This window comes from Motacilla alba, chromosome 1 (assembly GCF_015832195.1).
Source record: "Motacilla alba alba isolate MOTALB_02 chromosome 1, Motacilla_alba_V1.0_pri, whole genome shotgun sequence".
Classification (NCBI taxonomy): domain Eukaryota; kingdom Metazoa; phylum Chordata; class Aves; order Passeriformes; family Motacillidae; genus Motacilla; species Motacilla alba.
Genome location: NC_052016.1, coordinates 54928572 through 54945041, shown reverse-complemented (window position 1 = coordinate 54945041; position 16470 = coordinate 54928572). Strand labels below are relative to the sequence as shown.

At 39.4% G+C, this 16470-nt stretch overlaps 1 protein-coding gene across 6 annotated transcripts in view; it reads left to right on the top strand.

Annotated features, from left to right (window-relative positions):
- Window positions 1–16470, top strand: part of ATP8A2 (ATPase phospholipid transporting 8A2) — a 313238-nt gene that overhangs the window by 62228 nt on the left and 234540 nt on the right. For all 6 annotated transcript variants that reach the window (XR_005258169.1, XM_038147367.1, XM_038147375.1 and 3 more), the window contains 8 exons: window positions 737–848; window positions 1382–1547; window positions 3823–3950; window positions 5135–5212; window positions 7217–7305; window positions 8022–8066; window positions 9362–9437; window positions 15709–15814. Coding sequence is in view for 5 of the 6 variants with exons in the window: in XM_038147367.1 (XP_038003295.1) it covers window positions 737–848; window positions 1382–1547; window positions 3823–3950; window positions 5135–5212; window positions 7217–7305; window positions 8022–8066; window positions 9362–9437; window positions 15709–15814 (800 nt within the window). In the remaining variant the exon portion in view is untranslated. The remainder of the gene's footprint in view (window positions 1–736; window positions 849–1381; window positions 1548–3822; window positions 3951–5134; window positions 5213–7216; window positions 7306–8021; window positions 8067–9361; window positions 9438–15708; window positions 15815–16470) is intronic.

Sequence of the window (16470 nt, the reverse complement as noted above, 5' to 3'; positions counted from 1 at the left end):
GGTTTTTAGGGCCTTCTTGTTACACAAGATACACTGAGGAAATGGTAACCTTTCCCTTTCAACAAAAGCCAAAGGCTGCACCAAGATCAGGTTTGTAGAGAAAAGTGATCCTAGAACGTGGAGGCTTTGTCAGTGTGGCTTCAATTTCTAGACCTCTTGAAAGAAAAGTATGTAGTTTTAGTATTCAAATTCACAGAGTGTGACAGGTTGGTAGGAACATACATGTTTTATTTGGCTGTACCTGTTTTCCTTCCCCAAACGTATATTCCTTTGGCAGCTCGGTACAAGAATAGCAGATGGTCACTTGCATTCCACATGGAAGTCATGTGGTTGATACAGGCTTTCTCAAATGCTTGTTTAACTGTCTATTTGATATAGTGTGCTTGAAATGGATGGTCTCTTTGCAAGTTCTATGCTTCTCTGTCCTTGATGTGAGAGAGAACCTTACTAGCCAAGGTCAAGCGCAGAATAAGCTTATTTATGGCTGACACATAATTTCTCAACTTCTGGAGCAGCTTTACCCTACTGTGCTTTAGCAGGAATTAGATTTACAGAGGGTTCAGTGCTTTCTTCAGTTGTGTGAACAATCTTTGCTCATTATATTGCTATTACATTCTTCTCCTCTTGTTGTTTGGGGTTGTTTTTATTATTAACTGGGGAGCAAGGCTGGGAGTAGAACTATCTTCTTTAAAGTGTTACCAAGAACTGCAAGATCCATGTACTTCTTCTTTTGCAGCCCAGTTCCTGTTGGTCCAGACCAGATCTTGCTGAGAGGTGCACAACTGAGAAACACTCAGTGGGTCTTGGGTATTGTTGTGTATACAGGACATGATACAAAACTCATGCAGGTAAAGGTTTTAAGGAGATTAAGGGTATGTTTTGATAGAAGTTGGTAATATTTCCTGTATTCTCATTGTCATTGACTTGATTTTATGAAATGGTTTGACTCATTGTAGTTGTTTAAGGCTTGGAGGCCTTGAGGAGTAGAAGGGTCCATTGTACTCCAGTTTGCATGTGCACATGTGCGAACACACACTGAAGTGAAAGCAGTTCAATATGTAAGGAGAACTAACGTTCATCTTAATTTATCTGGTAGCTGGATGACATTTGAAACTGAGGCTTAACAGCTGAGGGCATAAAAATAATCATGGAGATAATTAGATTAGGACAACAGTCCTGTATTCCCTTAATGTCAGGGGGTGCCTGATGAGACCAGCAACGTGTATATGTTGATCGCTGCTGCTGAGCATCAGTGCGATGGACAGCAGGTGCTCTAATGGACTCTGAAAGTAAGGACTGGGTTTGCTTCTGGATTTTTCTCTTGCAAAAGCCATTGCCAGGTTCTTTCTCTTTTTTTTTTTCTTTCCCTGCTGCTGTTCAGAATTCAACCAAAGCACCTCTGAAGAGATCAAACGTGGAGAAAGTGACCAACATGCAGATCCTGGTGTTGTTCTGTATTCTCCTGGTAATGGCCCTTGTGAGTTCTGTAGGTGCCTTATTATGGAACAGAACACACGGCGGAGTTGTCTGGTACCTTGGCTCCAACAGTGAGTATGCAGGCACTGAGCCAGTGATGTATCAGACTGCAGGGGCAGCCAGGCTCTTACCTTCACTGAATTAATGCGTAAAATAAGAAATAAATTTTAAAAACCAGCAAAAAAGCTGGGTTTTTTTGCTAGTTTTGCTAGTTTTTTGATGGCCTAATTTTTTTTTTTTGAGAATAGGCTGACATAAGTGAGCTTCCCAGTGAAGCTTCTAAAGGTGAGGTAAATATCACTGGGCTAGCACCAGGGCAGAAACAGAAGAGGGGCAAGAGTTACTCTTGGATATGTGGTGTTCACTTCTTTCATCTCTGTAGAGATACCATACACGTATTTTTTTTCAGGGAAGGTTGTGTACTGCAGCCTTATGTGTGTCTGACAGTATTTGACTGCAGGATGGGGAGTATCTGTCTGATGCCAACCTCGGCTTTATGCTTATATACAGATGCAAAGGATTTCTCTTGACTTCTTTCAGTTAGAAATGCTGATCTGCTCTTTTAGAGAAAATTGAAATGCTAAATGTCACAATTCTTACTTACTGGGTAAAGTTTCCATCTTTAGCTTCTGTTACCTTGTTGTGAGAAAACTGATCTCTTAGCATAATTATTTGAAGGGTTTTACTTGATTTTTCTTAGTCCTCAAATTTATTAGTTCATTTTCAAAGATGGTCATTAGCAATGAAGTACTCCCCAGCAGACTTTTGAGGAGGTTACATTAGCTATAAAATGTGGTGTTAAAAGCATTTTGAGATGCAGATCTTAAAGCAGTTATCACAAACTGCAAATGGCTTGTCTGCTGATGATGCAAAACAGATGGCAAGTGTATCTTCTGCAGTTTAAAAATTGTAGTTGTGGTAGTAATGGAAAAAAATCACATAGGAATAGCATGGAAATGCCCCATATTTGACTCTGGGTTTTGTTAGTTATAATGTCTTCTTGTAGCAATGTCAGCACTTTTCTGAATTTCTCGCCCGCTCTTCCCTTGTTTTTTAATGAATAAGTTTAAATTTTTGCCTTCCAAGGACAGAAGTAGTACTGGAAAAGATGAGTGGAATGAACTCTTGAACTTGCAATATAAAACAGGTGCAACTTGCAGTAGACTAAGATGATGTTATAGTCTGTGTAGATGCCTGTTTTGTAAATTGAATGCACAGTTTCTATGCCTTCTGTAACTGCCACACAGAGGGAAGAAACTTTTTCAGGTTCGGCAGGTAGATGTTAAATTTTGGTTAAATGTCTCATCTCTCTAAAAATTGTATTGGAAAATGTTCCAATACAAAGCATGCTTCTGTTTTCAATAAACTTATCAAAGATATGGAGCTAGGGTGTACTCACACTTTGAGGTGCCTTTGTCCAAACTCTGGTCTTGATAAGGCTTCAGCAATTTTCTCTGGATTCTGTCTCCTCCTGGTTTGCTCCCCTGTCTTCTAATTACCTTACGATGCTGAAAACCCTTAGTTGTGGACTCTGACCCTGTTGGGCTGGGTGTTCTGTGTGCTGACTGAAGTGCCTCTCTAAGTTTCTAGGGAAGTGGAGAGCATACAAATGTGGAGTCTATGATTGTAAAGAGAGGCTGTGGGCAGCGCTGTGACTAGGAGCCTTCATCCTATGTCTCTGCTGAGACTTGTACCTTCCTGCTGGCTGTTTATAAATGCTTCCCCTTCCCTTTAGGACCAGTTGTGATGGTAGACTTATTTGGGCAAGTTGCCCAGAGTTGTCACCATTAATAACAGCTTCTTTAAGTAGGGTGCCTTAGTTCATATACTAGGCAAGTGTTTAACAGTCAACTTGTTCTTGTCGGTTTCTTTTGTAAGGGTAAGTTCTCAATTCTGACAATGGTGTCAGATTTTAGAACTAATTTCAGTGTTTACTTTTTGTTTCCTAACTCCACTGAGGCAAGTAGACACTCTCTGAAAGATGGTTATATTACTAGTGACACTGGGGACTCTTAATTGGGCAGTTGACACACTAGATGAATGCCTAAATTGGGTTATAGTGGGGAATATTGTACTTCTCACCATCTGTCTAGCAAAAATTGTTCAAAAAGTGTTCTGTTCTTTTATATATAGCCTCACCAACCTTGCCCTTCTTCACCTGGTATGATGTGGGTGTTTTATCTATCATCTGTTGAAATCAATATTAAAATGGCCCTTACACTAGACATCAACACAGTACCTTGTTATTTTGGCTTTGTTAAATGTGATTAGATGAAATGCATAAAGATGATAGCTCCTATACCACTCAGACTTGTCTGCTAATGCCATGTGTCTTTTGATCCACAGAAATGCTGTCTGTCAACTTTGGATACAATCTGCTGACGTTTATAATCTTGTACAACAACCTTATTCCAATCAGCCTTCTGGTGACATTGGAAGTTGTCAAGTTTACTCAGGCTCTTTTTATAAATTGGGTAAGTAGCAAGAGTGAATGTATCTCAGTTCTGGATGTTGACATTTAAAATAAAAATCTACTTAACATCTTAGTGAGATTTTCTAATTACTTTCTGATGCAACTTCAGGGAAAGGCAGGGGGAAACTCAGGTTTTATTCTATATCAGTTCTGTGTTTCACAGGAAATTAAAAGATCTAGTCACAGGAAGGTCTCCTATGCAAATCATCAGTTGTATTTTAGGCTTTTAGCATGAGAAGGAAGATCAGCTCTTGGTTGAAGGAGGTCTCTCTCTCAGCTGACTTGCGTTCAGTAATTACCTTCTGAAAACTTTGGTATCTTATAGCTTTTCTGAGACATAGGCAAGACTAGACTTTGTGGGTTTTTTTCTGTTGTTGTTGTTTTTGTTGGTTTTTTGGGGGGTTTGTTTGTTGGTTTTGTTTTTTTTTTTGTTTTGTTTTGTTTTTACATCTTGAGGCTGGCCTTAAGGTCACCTCTGGACTGGACCATGATGTTTTCATAAGGAGATAAGTTGATGCTGCCTCATGCTACCAGTGATCCCTCTATTCAGGGGAGCTTTTACTTCAAAATACCTTTCTCAAGTTGTGGGCCAAAAATACTGTAGCGGTGGCTCGCAAGCTGAACAAAATCAGGAGGAATACCTTTTGTTGGTATGCATTAATCCTTGGAATAATGTAGTAGGTTCCTATAAAATGCATTTAAGTGAAGTTTAATATGTCTGTTCCCTGAGCTGCTTGTAATGTAGTAGATATGCATATCAGAGAAGTTGTTTGGGTTTGTGTAGCAGCTGTTTCTTTGTAGTAACAGAAGAAGTTTATTTCATGGAGCCACTAAAATTCTGTCACAGGTGTGGCTAGAGCAACAGATTGTTGTAACTGAACACCTATGATTAGCATGGCTAATGCATGAACTTCTTTCTACTGTAATAAGTTCGTTTTTTTTCTGTTGCAACTTTAGTTTATTAACTACCTATAGTTGAATCTGTCTTTTCTCATCTTCCTGTAGGATGGAGGTATATTTTGGAAAGGAGGCACCCATATTCATCCTGGGATGATGTTTGTCTCCAGCATTCAGAATGCCTGCTCATAGCATTAAGACAGTCAAGTGAAGTTGGAGCTGACTAAAAGAAAAACAGACTTTAGTGTTTCATTTGCATAACAAGTCTTAATTTTGCTCTCATTTCAGGACATAGATATGTATTACCCTGAAACAGATACACCTGCAATGGCCAGAACCTCAAACCTTAATGAGGAACTTGGGCAGGTAAGAACATTTTCTGAAGTGTCATGATTGTGACACTCAAGAGCACAGGTAGGAGACCAAGTTGTACAAGATTGTACAAGATGTACAAATCAGCTTTATTTTGTTGCTCTGTGGCTCGGGTTAATAGGACATTTTTATTCTCTCTAGTCTGAGTCCTACAAGTGAAATAATGAGATATCACAGGATTAAATGAAATGTCGTATAAATATATATAATGAAATGTCGCAGTTTTAAGTTTACGAATTGAAACTATTTCTTAGGCCAAACTTTATTCTCAAAGGTGTTGGAGAGATGCTCTGTGGTTTTGGCTGTCTATACCAGAACAAAACATACAGGGCTAGACTTATTAGTTTTTGATGTTTCTGACTACTTCACAGGAGATGCAAGTAAAAAAAATGCAGTTGTATTCCTAATTTAGATATTATGTTCCTTCAAGCATTTCTGTTTTTCATTCAGATAAAGATAACTGCATATTAACTTCTAGTTGTTGTAGGTTTGTTTATTCTGCAAACAACATTTCTTCAAACCGGAAGGGCTTCCCAAAACAAGCTTACTGGATAATATGACTTTGCTGTTAGAATTTTGTAATACCTTTGAGAAATGGTAGCTTTTTTCCTTGACCATCAAGGTTATAGGTCTGTAACTGAACTATGTGAACTTCATAACAGTCATGAATTTAGTATTAGAGACAACATTATGTATTTAAAATACATAGTAATATCCTGCTCAGCAGGGGGGTAGTCAATATTGTTCCTGCTTAATCTGATCAGCATTTTTCTTATGAATACTGAAATTTGATTTCTGTTTAAATCACTTTGATGTGAAGTTATCAACCTCCAAATTATGGTGTTATTTTTGCCTGAAGTAGAGGATGTGTGGCATAATATATGTTGGTGGCCCATATATTATTTTCAGGAATGGCTTACTAGTGATTCTATGTAACTAGACTGAATTTTTTGATTCTTTAATTGAATTACATGTTCACAGATGCCTTTGATATTTTTGTTTTATGGTGAAATTATTAATGACTTAAAATTCCTCAGAAGTATGGGTACCCACTTTGACTTCTGGCTTGCAAAGGCTCCATTTCCAATGCTGTATTCAGTAGCAGTATAGTGCACAACTAAAGGATCACTTTACAAGTAGTGTAGTGCACTGTCTTGAGCTCAATGGCAATTATTGAGGAAAACCTTCTTCTAACTCTAGTCAAATTATTTTGGTCTTTGAGTTGTCTAAATCTTTCATGTTATCACCATCCCTTCCTGGTTGAAAGTCTTACCTCGTGCAGAGGTACAACTGTGGTATCATTAACTTGCAATTAGTTTTGGTCTGTTATGGCCCTTTGAAGGTGGGAATTTTGAATCTGCTAATGCTCCAAGAAGTTGCTTTGATGGGGTTGCCTCCAAGTTCTGCCTTAAAATCGCTGTTTCCATTAAGAGATTATTACTTTGGGCAGTGCTGACTGTGGTGTGTGTTGTGTACTTTAGGACTGCTCATGAGTGGAGATAAAACAGCTTTTGTTTGCCTGCAGAGTAGCAGATGGACTTACTCTAGCATATTCTGTGCTTATAGGTAGGGGAAAAAAGTCCTCAATCATTCCTGGTGATCTTTGAAACACAGACAGTGTATAAAATTCCAGTGAGCCTTCAACAATCCCAAGAGTCTTTGCTTTCATTTCTAATCACTCTTTGAGATTAGTACAGTTGAAAGATTTGGTAAATGTCCAAGTAGTGCAACCAAGTACATCTGTAGTGATCACACTAGAGCCTTGGCAATTGATACTCACTACTTGAGCCTTTCCGCATTTAGAGATAAAGAATTAATGCCATTAAATAATTTGCCTGATTTTTGTTCTGTAGATCTGGTAGACAAATCAAGCTGTAATACGCCTGCATTGGCCAATATTGTGACATTTAAGCAATATGTCTCTGAGCATCCTCCTGTTTTCTACTTTGAGTTTTATTACTATGCAAGTTGAAAATCAGACTTTTTTTTCCCTTCCAGGTAAAATACCTGTTTTCTGATAAAACAGGTACTCTAACATGCAATATCATGAACTTTAAGAAATGCAGTATTGCTGGAGTGACATATGGGTAGGTATGACTTTTTTAAAAACTCTGTAGCTTAATGTGTGCGTACTACTGGTACAAAATTTTGAAAAAGGATTCAAAAAGAATTAGAACATTCTGTTCTTCAATTTATATTCTAGCATATTTTCTGGTCTTAATTAGTAGTTTTCATTTTCCTGTCCTGCAGCACAAAATATCAATGTCAAACCTGGGGAGTACTTCACATGAAGCAAAGAAGCTTGCTTCCTATCTTACCTGTTATTGATTTAAACAAAACCACAAGTGCTAAATAAGCTCTGGCCTTTCAAGAGGGAAGAAGTAGCAGCCCAAGGGTAGCAATTATCAGTCATATTTCTGTGACTTGAGAAGAACCAGAATTTTGTTAGAACAGTGTAGTTGTAGTTATAGAGCTTAATATTCCTTGAACAAGAGGGATACCTGCTTACTAGTTTTATTCTGATCTGTCAAAAGGATCCCTTTGAGTCATCTACATCTTTGTATTTGCTTCATGTTAAATAGGTAGTCTAAAGATCTTGGTGCAGGTTAACCTTTGAATTTCATGTTAGTTAAATTAGATATCTCAAAAGGCAGAAAATTTGATTCAAATGTATGAACAGCTGAACCCATGGTTCCAGCATATGTTTTTGTGGGATGACTCATTGATCTTCTCCTTCTACCTTTTTTTTTTTTTTGTTGCTAAAGTGGAATAAATGTTCTTTTTTCCTTTTTCTACTCCTCAGTCACTTTCCTGAATTGGAAAGAGAACGTTCATCAGAAGACTTCAGGTAAATACATTCCAAGATGTTTATGTTCTGTATAGCAGAGTGGGTACAATCTATATAAAGACTGCTTTCCAATTTGGGACTGGAAGAAGCCCAAGGGAGGAATGCATTTGAGTAAAATGGTCTTCCAGTGGGAGCCTAATGCAGAGCTGGTGGGTGGTGATGCATCTACTCTTCTGCATAGAGATTTCATATGTGGAGGGGGTGAGGAATAGGCAGTGGCTGGGGTGGCTGGTTGCTAATGCAATGCTTATTTATAATTGCAGACAGTCAAGTTAAAAGCTAAAATTAACCTACTTTGCAGGAACCTTACCCCTAGCTAGAGACTGAATTTTGCTCTTTGTGATCCCTGAGTTCAGGCCTGAAGAGAATGAGAAGAAAAGGGACTGCTTTATTAAAATGCTATGTTTTAGTAATTAAACTGGGAGAGAACTTGATATGTAGGCCTATCGTGTCCAGAGAATCCTTCTTGTTTTTATTGGGAAATTTAATGAATAGAGGTGATGGGTCTGTCCCATCTACAGAAACTAGTGAAGACTCAGAGGTGTTACAAAGTATCAGTGAAACACGCTGAGATTATTGGGAAGGAGGGGAGGAGCCAGGGAGGGCCGACATGGATTTGAATGGCAAATAGAGGGAAGAAGTGAATTCCCCCCCAAGAAACAGGTGAACACTGAATGCTGTTAGAAAAGCACTTGGTGGTGAGCTAAGCTGGGCTTCTCCACTAGTCCAGCTCATTTTTATGATCATGTTTTAGGAAGATGATAAAATGATATGTTTCTTCTGCTGAGAGGCAATTTTCTTCCAATATATTGCTGTTTCCTTCATTGCTGTGTTTTCTTTCCTTGTACCTTTCTTTTCTATTCAGTACTGTGAAAGTTTTTTCTAGGTGCTTACTTGGAGTACTCAGACTTAAAATCCTCCAGGGTTCAGCTTAAAGCAGAATGCTCTGACTAGGGAGGGAACTTAGGGCTATTGAACTTCAATCTATTTTATGAGAAAACTGCCCTGAAATCAGTTTATCTTAAATGTGCTTAAAAACTGCTGTTGCTACATCTGCCCCAGGAGCTGCATTGACGCTTGAATTTCTGAAATACACTGTCATCCATAACCATTTTGGGTTTCTTGCTGGTGTTCATTTTCAGCACTTGCTGCATTACTCATATGATCTTTTCACAATGCTTTCAAGGACACTGGAATCTTACTTTGCTTTTTAAATTTGTTTCCCAAGAAACTAGACGAAGAACTAAGATTGGCAATGTTGCCACTTGTTTGAATATGCTTGTTTTGCTCTGCAGCCAGCTACCTCCTTCCACCAGTGAATCGTGTGAATTTGATGACCCAAGACTGCTGCAAAACATTGAAAATGATCATGTAAGTCTGCTCTTTGAATATCACGCCTCTTAAATGCCCTATTCTAGGCTTGTCTGGAATTGAATGCTGAACAAATCTATTTGTGTGATTAAGTCTGCTCTGTGAGTGTGTCGTGCAAGCACAGAAGGGGTAAATTGGAATCAAAATAGCTCCCTCCAACGCCTTTCTGCCCACTTGTCTTACAATTGAATTAAAGAAGCAATGGCATTGATACGGATTCTAGCTACCTCTAAGGCAGCTTCATATATTCTGTTGTATATGGAAGATAATGCTTTGTAACAAATTATGATAGAAATTGAAATTCTTTAAAAGAAAAACTACTTGGAGTGTTGAACATCTATACCATTTTTAACTGTAATCTGTACCATTACAATGTGGTTCTGGAATGAGCCTTAAGTATTGCAAGGGTTTGGAATTCTAGTTGTGTAAAGGATATAAGAGATGGGAATTAATTGCAAATTCAAGTTTGGCATGAGCCTTAATGATTAGTAGTCTTAGCCTAGCTGTTGAGTCCTAAAGGGACATATTCTTTACAGTGTCAGTTCATTGTTTATTTGGAAATCATGTGGGTATAAAGTGTCTGCCTGGACACCAGACAATTAATTAATCTACCAAAAAGCATGACCCTTCTTCTCTGCAGGCTGTCTCACAGTATGGGGAAAGCTTTGCTTTCTGTTCTGCTGTGCAGTACTTAAGAACTGCAGCATGGTGTGAATGCTATAAGGGAATAATTACTTGGTGTGGCACTATGTATCCTGCAGGGTGATGGAGCCAAAAGGTGGCTCCTGTGCTCTAGCCTCCAGCAAGGTGACCCACTCAGGACAGCGCCCTGGTTTCCTATGTGGATTTTGTACTCATGTACTCTGGAAAGATTTCCCACTGGACATGACTTGAAGCCAAGATTTGTGCATGTCCTGTTCCATTGTGTCCTGTTTGTTCATTTATGGCTACATTTATGGCTTATGAACACTACTGACTCCAGGTATCCATTCTGGTTTAGGTGTAGACTGCAGTTAAATGTATTTGAGCTCCTTCTGGCTGCTGGTGCTTTAGGTATGCATAGAGAAAAATGCTTTGGTATATTTGAATAGACTCAGCAGAAGAGATGTATCTCAAATGAGCTGTGAGATGGAATTTCTCAACTAGCCTTGAGATGGCCCCTTATTTTAGGGCTACCTAATTATTTTATCTTCTCTGGGTAGTTTCTGCTTTGGGGGATGGAAGAAATATATGCTGTTATAGCAGGCAAATAAGGGATTTTGGTAGCTTCCTTAAGTGTTATTTAGTCTAGACAGCTCAGAAGTCTTCTATGCTGAACCCTTTTCCAGTTTCCTTTTTGGTGGTTACTTAAACAGACAAATATTGATGTCATTGTGCAGCTGGCTGTTGAGCTGAGCATATTGTGTGAACTTAGCCCTCAGACAATGAGTGGAGAAATTACTGACCAAAGATACTTTTCAGAGCCTGACTGTACTGGAGGAATGGGTGCCACCCTCTGGCAAGTGGTGATTTAGCACAAGACATGAGAGTGCAAGGACTGCTTATGACAGTTTGCTGAGCATGTTTGGGTGTATTTGTCAGGCTGTGGGTGAAAGGAGGGGCTGAATTTCAGGACAGTGGTAGAGGGAAGGGTCTTTCTGGCTTTTTTGCACTAGGTCAGATGCTGAGGTGCATAAACTGCTTCTTTCTATCTAAAAATCTATATTATCTTAATTTTTTACAGCTGATAGATAGCTGCAGATGCTATTTGCAGATGTCTGTCAATTTCTATGCATCTAGTGACCTGTGGTGAAAAACTGAAGTGTTCTAGTATAAGCTACCTAATGAAGTTAGGTACTGTTCTTGGGCAATTAATTCCCTCTAAACATTTGCCCTTTTGCAGCTGAAGGTGTGTGATCTCTTACAAGCTCTCATTAAGTGTTCATTGCTCTTCTCTTGAAGATTTTAATCTTTTTTTTTTTCAGTCACAAGTGTTAGTTTAAAACTGGCTCAGTGCCAAGTAATTTTCTTTCCAGGTTGAAAATAAAAAATTATGCACTTGTACTCATGAGACTGTCTTCCATCTGCTAGGAAGATTTCTAGCATCCTGCATCACCTCTAAATTTCATAGCTCTTCTGGGCCACTGGTGTGTAAGGCTGACTTATAGCCAAGTCTACTTTTGAGCACCAGTTAAGGAATTATTGCCCTGTAGGAATTGTTCCAGGGAAAAATAACTTGTCTTGAAAACCTGTGGAGGTTTCTCTTGGCTGCTCTGCTGTTTCAGTGTGGGAGAAAGTACCTAGCTTTGTATGCCTGTGCTTTTTCTTTGTATCAGCCTCTGTTGAATGAACGGTGCAGCTGTACCAAGTGTATGATGCTGTCTTGTTTCTGTAGAGAAAATGGCATCAACTCTAGTTAGTCTAATAAGGAAAGATCTGTTTTTTTCCTAAGACTGGAAGGAATGTTTGGTGAATATGCTGGATGGTCTTTGTCTTAATGCTTGCTAGATGCATGTGTCTTGTGAATGAGCTCAGCACAGAGATGCAAGCCTGTTTGATGTGGGGTTAGGTTTTACACTGATGATAGGAAAGCTGGGAAGGAGGTCAGTAAGGAACTAACAGACTTGGTTCTCATCCTAGACTCCTGTATCTCCCAGGATTCACTCTGAACTTCATCTGTGAATTTCAATTTGCGTATGAACTTTCTTCTGTGGTCCCCAAATTATCTCTTGGCCAAGAAGCAGCAACCATGGTGTAGCTGCAGTTGCATGAAGTGGTTCAGTGAGTACATGTGATGAGTACTTTAGCAGCTGGCCAGGCAGAACAGACAATTGTTGTGCTCATGTTGAGCATTTACCACACTGAAAGTGTTTAGACCTCACCCACATGTCTGCTTATTCTTGTGTAGTGTGTGGGAATGGAGCCTATTATCCCATCAAGCTTTGTTGAAATGACAGCTATCATCAGCTGGTTCTTAATTCCATAGGAAAGCAGAACCAGAAAAACATATCACAGCTAACTGGGATGAAAAACTGCAATATGAAATACAGTATTCAGGTGTTGAAGGCCTATGGGAGACTTTAGTTCAGATTGCTGGAAAACTGTCCAAACACATAATTTTGTAGCTCACAATTAAATTGTTAGAGCTTGGTGAGATATATTTTTCTCTTATCTGCTTTTATTCTCATTGTGCGTGGGACTTCAGAACTTTTGTTCAAGTACAAGGCAGTATCTTTAATTATAGGTCATATCTCATTGGTTTTGGGCAAGATACACTTGAATTTAATTCTCTTGATTATTCAAAAGCTGGTTAATGTCTTCTCTCAGTCTGTGCCTGAAGTATCTTGGTCTCCTCCAGTCCTGCCAGCTTCACTGTTCTGGAGGTGCTCAGCATGGCTGGATCCTCACACTGTTCTCCAGATACTTTAGTGAACTAAATGGTAGGAAGTTCATATATTTTTAAGATGTTGAGTCATAATTCTCCTTGGTAATTAAGTACATAAGCCCATCCACAGTTTTCCTTGGCAGAATGTGCCACTTACATGCAAAGTAGTAAGTTCAGGTTGTTAGACTTTAATATCCCACTGGCCAGTTCTAGACCATTTGCTCAAAAGACTGTCAGTCCTGCTCACCCGGCAATACTGTGAATGAAGGCACTAATCTGATACTGCTACCACTAAAGGAAGATGAAAGATATCTTTAACTTCACGTGCAAATTCGTTGTAATTTTATCAGATTCTTAATAGGTGAGAAAAATATTTTGTCTTCTGAGTGATGAGTCCAGATAAGGGCATGTGTGACATGTGCAGACAGGAAGCTCTGCCCAAGGCAGTTCCCCAAAAGACTGAGGCTTGTCTCAGTGTTTTGTTCCTCTAAATACAGGAACCATAAAGGGATGAAAACTTGCTTTCTGCCCAGTGGTTTGCTTGATAATGGATAGTGCTGTCTACTAGATAGCTGAACTTTGCTTTCCCTAGGGATAGTGCTTTGTAGGTAACAATCCAGAATCTGCTTCCAGAAGTAGGAGACCATTGCAATGTGTATGTGGTTCTCAGCTGGTAGGGGCAGCAAACAAAATAATTCACCCAGTGGAGTATATTTCTTGTATAGATGTTTGAAGACTAGTTTCTTCATGGATTTTTTTTGGGGGGAAGAAAAAAAGGGAAGAAGCAATGGCTTTCACCCAGAGTTGTTGGCACACTAGAATAAAAATTAGGGAAGAAGGCGCTTAAAATGAGAACTACCTGTGGACTGATGAATAAGAAATTAAAATATGCAAACTTTGTTCCAACTACAGACAAATAGAGAACTAAAAGTGAGGCGGGAAGAAATAAGGCTGAACTTAACACATGAGCAGGCAAGAAACATCTCTCAGAGACCATCAGTAAGAATACTGTCAAAGACTTGATAGAGGAAAATAAGTAATAAAGCAGAATTGGTTGAACTGTGGGACTTCTGTCCTGTGCTGGGATTCAGCTCAGCATATTGGAAGGGATACCTTGCCACAGAAGCCATTAACAGATTTTCTGTTCACAGGTCCAAAGCCGGTATTTGAGTGCTCTACCCTGATTCATGTCTGTGCAACAAATATTGTCAGTGCTGGAACAGTACAGAAAGGAAACAAATGACAGCTGTGTGGAGGAGCTGTTGTGATAAGCTGGGCCTCTGGTGATCTGTTGAAACAGAATTGGAAGATTGCCCTGTAATACATTGTGAGCTGTGAAAATACCAAGACAGCAGCAAATTATGTTGCTGGCTTGAAAACATAAATATGTACTTAGGAAGGATTAAAATCCATGTCACTACTGGAGACAGGTTGTTTCCAGCTGATAGAACACATACCATGAAAGCTTGTTAAGGGGCTAGGTGATAAAAGTGTAAGGCGGACATCAAAGGTCTGCAGCAACAGATGCTGAAATGAGAATCTGGCAGGCTGTGCCTTTTGACATGGAGATAAAACTTTCATTACTTTGACTGGAGATCATGGAACAGCAATTACCTCTTAGTGTAATTTGCTGTGGACTTATCCAGATAGTAGAGTGTTAATATATGTTTGTTTTCCTGAGCACAGCCTCTGCACCCCAGCATGTCGAAAGCAGCAACTCTTGTTAATTCAGTGGCATGTGATCATACAATTTGGAAGTTTCCATATGCAAAGGTAAAGGTCCTGTGTGAAACAGTTACTTTGAAAATATTCATGACTAAGTACATGAAGTACTTTGAATATAGGGCTAAGAGTATAGAGCTTGGATTTTCAGTCTTTTTATTGCATTACTTTCTGATATGCTTACTTTGTTTACATACATTGCCACACTGTTTGCAGCTGACATGGTTTTGTGGCTTTCATAGTAGTTTGCTTCCTACTAATTAAACCTTCATGCTGCCAATGCATATGCTGTGCTAATGAAAGATTTGGAACCTAGATGATTTTTTTATAAGCAAAAATTCTTTGAGAGTTTGCAAAGTCAAGTAGGGCATTCTGCAAAGGTAGAACTAATAAGTTCATGTTTGAGTCACTGAGCAAATGGCTGCTGTGCTCTTCCTGACTGCTATGAGACTATAAATCCTGTGCCAGAGGCAGGGATGGAAAGGAGGGAAGAATGGGACGAGGGACCTAATTTCACATCACTAAAGGCTGCAGTTGCCACGGTTGGCTGATCAGAGACCTGTGATTTAAGTGCTGACTTTGCTGAGTTGCAGACCTGGTGTCTGTTTAAGCACTTTGGAACAGTGGTTTATGTTGCGTGTTCTCTTGATGCTGAATGTGTAGGGACCATAGATTAATTTTATGCTCGACTGGGTTCTGTATTCCTTTGGAAGGACATATGATGTTGCCTTCTACTGGCTGTTCAGCTGCTCTTAGCTCTGGATGTTCATCACTAAAGGTTGCAGTTGCAGCAAGTTTAATTCTGGTGCGGTTGCTGTCAATCTGTTGGAAGTTGTCATTAGTAGTATTTCCTGTTGCTAGATTGTCATCATCTTGTGGCCTATATGAAGCTTGAGGTGCTAAAGAAGTAATGCTTTTATGGGTGGGGGGTGAGGGAATGCTCAGCCTTCTCAGCTCTCTGCAGCTTGAATGAGATCTTAATCAATAGCTTTCTAGTTCATCAATGCTGGCCCTGACCTGTACTGTCTTGGTGTTCTGAGGTCAAAACAACTGCTATAAATAGAAAACAGAGTATGTTTTGTTTTTTTTTTTTCCTGTGGTACCTAAGAGGTCATCTCAGTTTAGTGAACAGGCTCCTCAGTCTGTGTGCAATGCTAAACCTCACTCTCCTGGTGTCCTGTCTAGCCCACAGCTGTGCATATACAGGAGTTCCTCACGCTGCTGGCCGTGTGTCATACTGTTGTTCCTGAGAGACAAGGAAATACAATAATCTACCAGGCCTCCTCTCCAGGTTGGTTGTTGCTTTCCTTTTTGGGAGGGAGGGGAATGAGTTGAAGGAGTGGAGTTAGATGGAAGGAAGGTCCATAAACCTCTAGGTCATTTCAAAGGTCATTGACTTTGAAAGCAAAATGTCCCCCACGATGCTAGCAGTAGATTTGTCATCTTCTGTAATCAGTACACGCAGTTTTTGAATGCTTTCTACAAAACCACATAGTCCATGATGTTTCTTTAGAGATAGGCTGGGCTTAGGATCCCTTCTTTGCTCATGAGACTGTCTACTCTTTCTGCAGGGGTGAAAGTAAAAGATGTGTGTGTGGGAAGTAATGATTTGTTTCTGCATGAGCGGTTACTTTATTGGCCTGACTACAAACTGTTTCTTGATCTAGTATCTGCTTAGAGTATGATAGGAAGCTATCAAGTGCTGATACATGACACAATACAACCAAAACTTTCAGAGTCTTGGCAATATTCAGGTCTGCCATTCACCCATTTTTTTATTCCTTTCAGTTAGCACAGAAAGAGCTAGGTGGGGGCAGATTGGGGAAAGTTGCTCTCCATTGAATTTATCTCTGTTATTGAAGATATTTCTAGAATTGCTGTCATGGTGTATTGAGTGATGAAGCAGACTCATTTCTTATTTAGGTCTTAATAGTCTGTCTGAAAAGT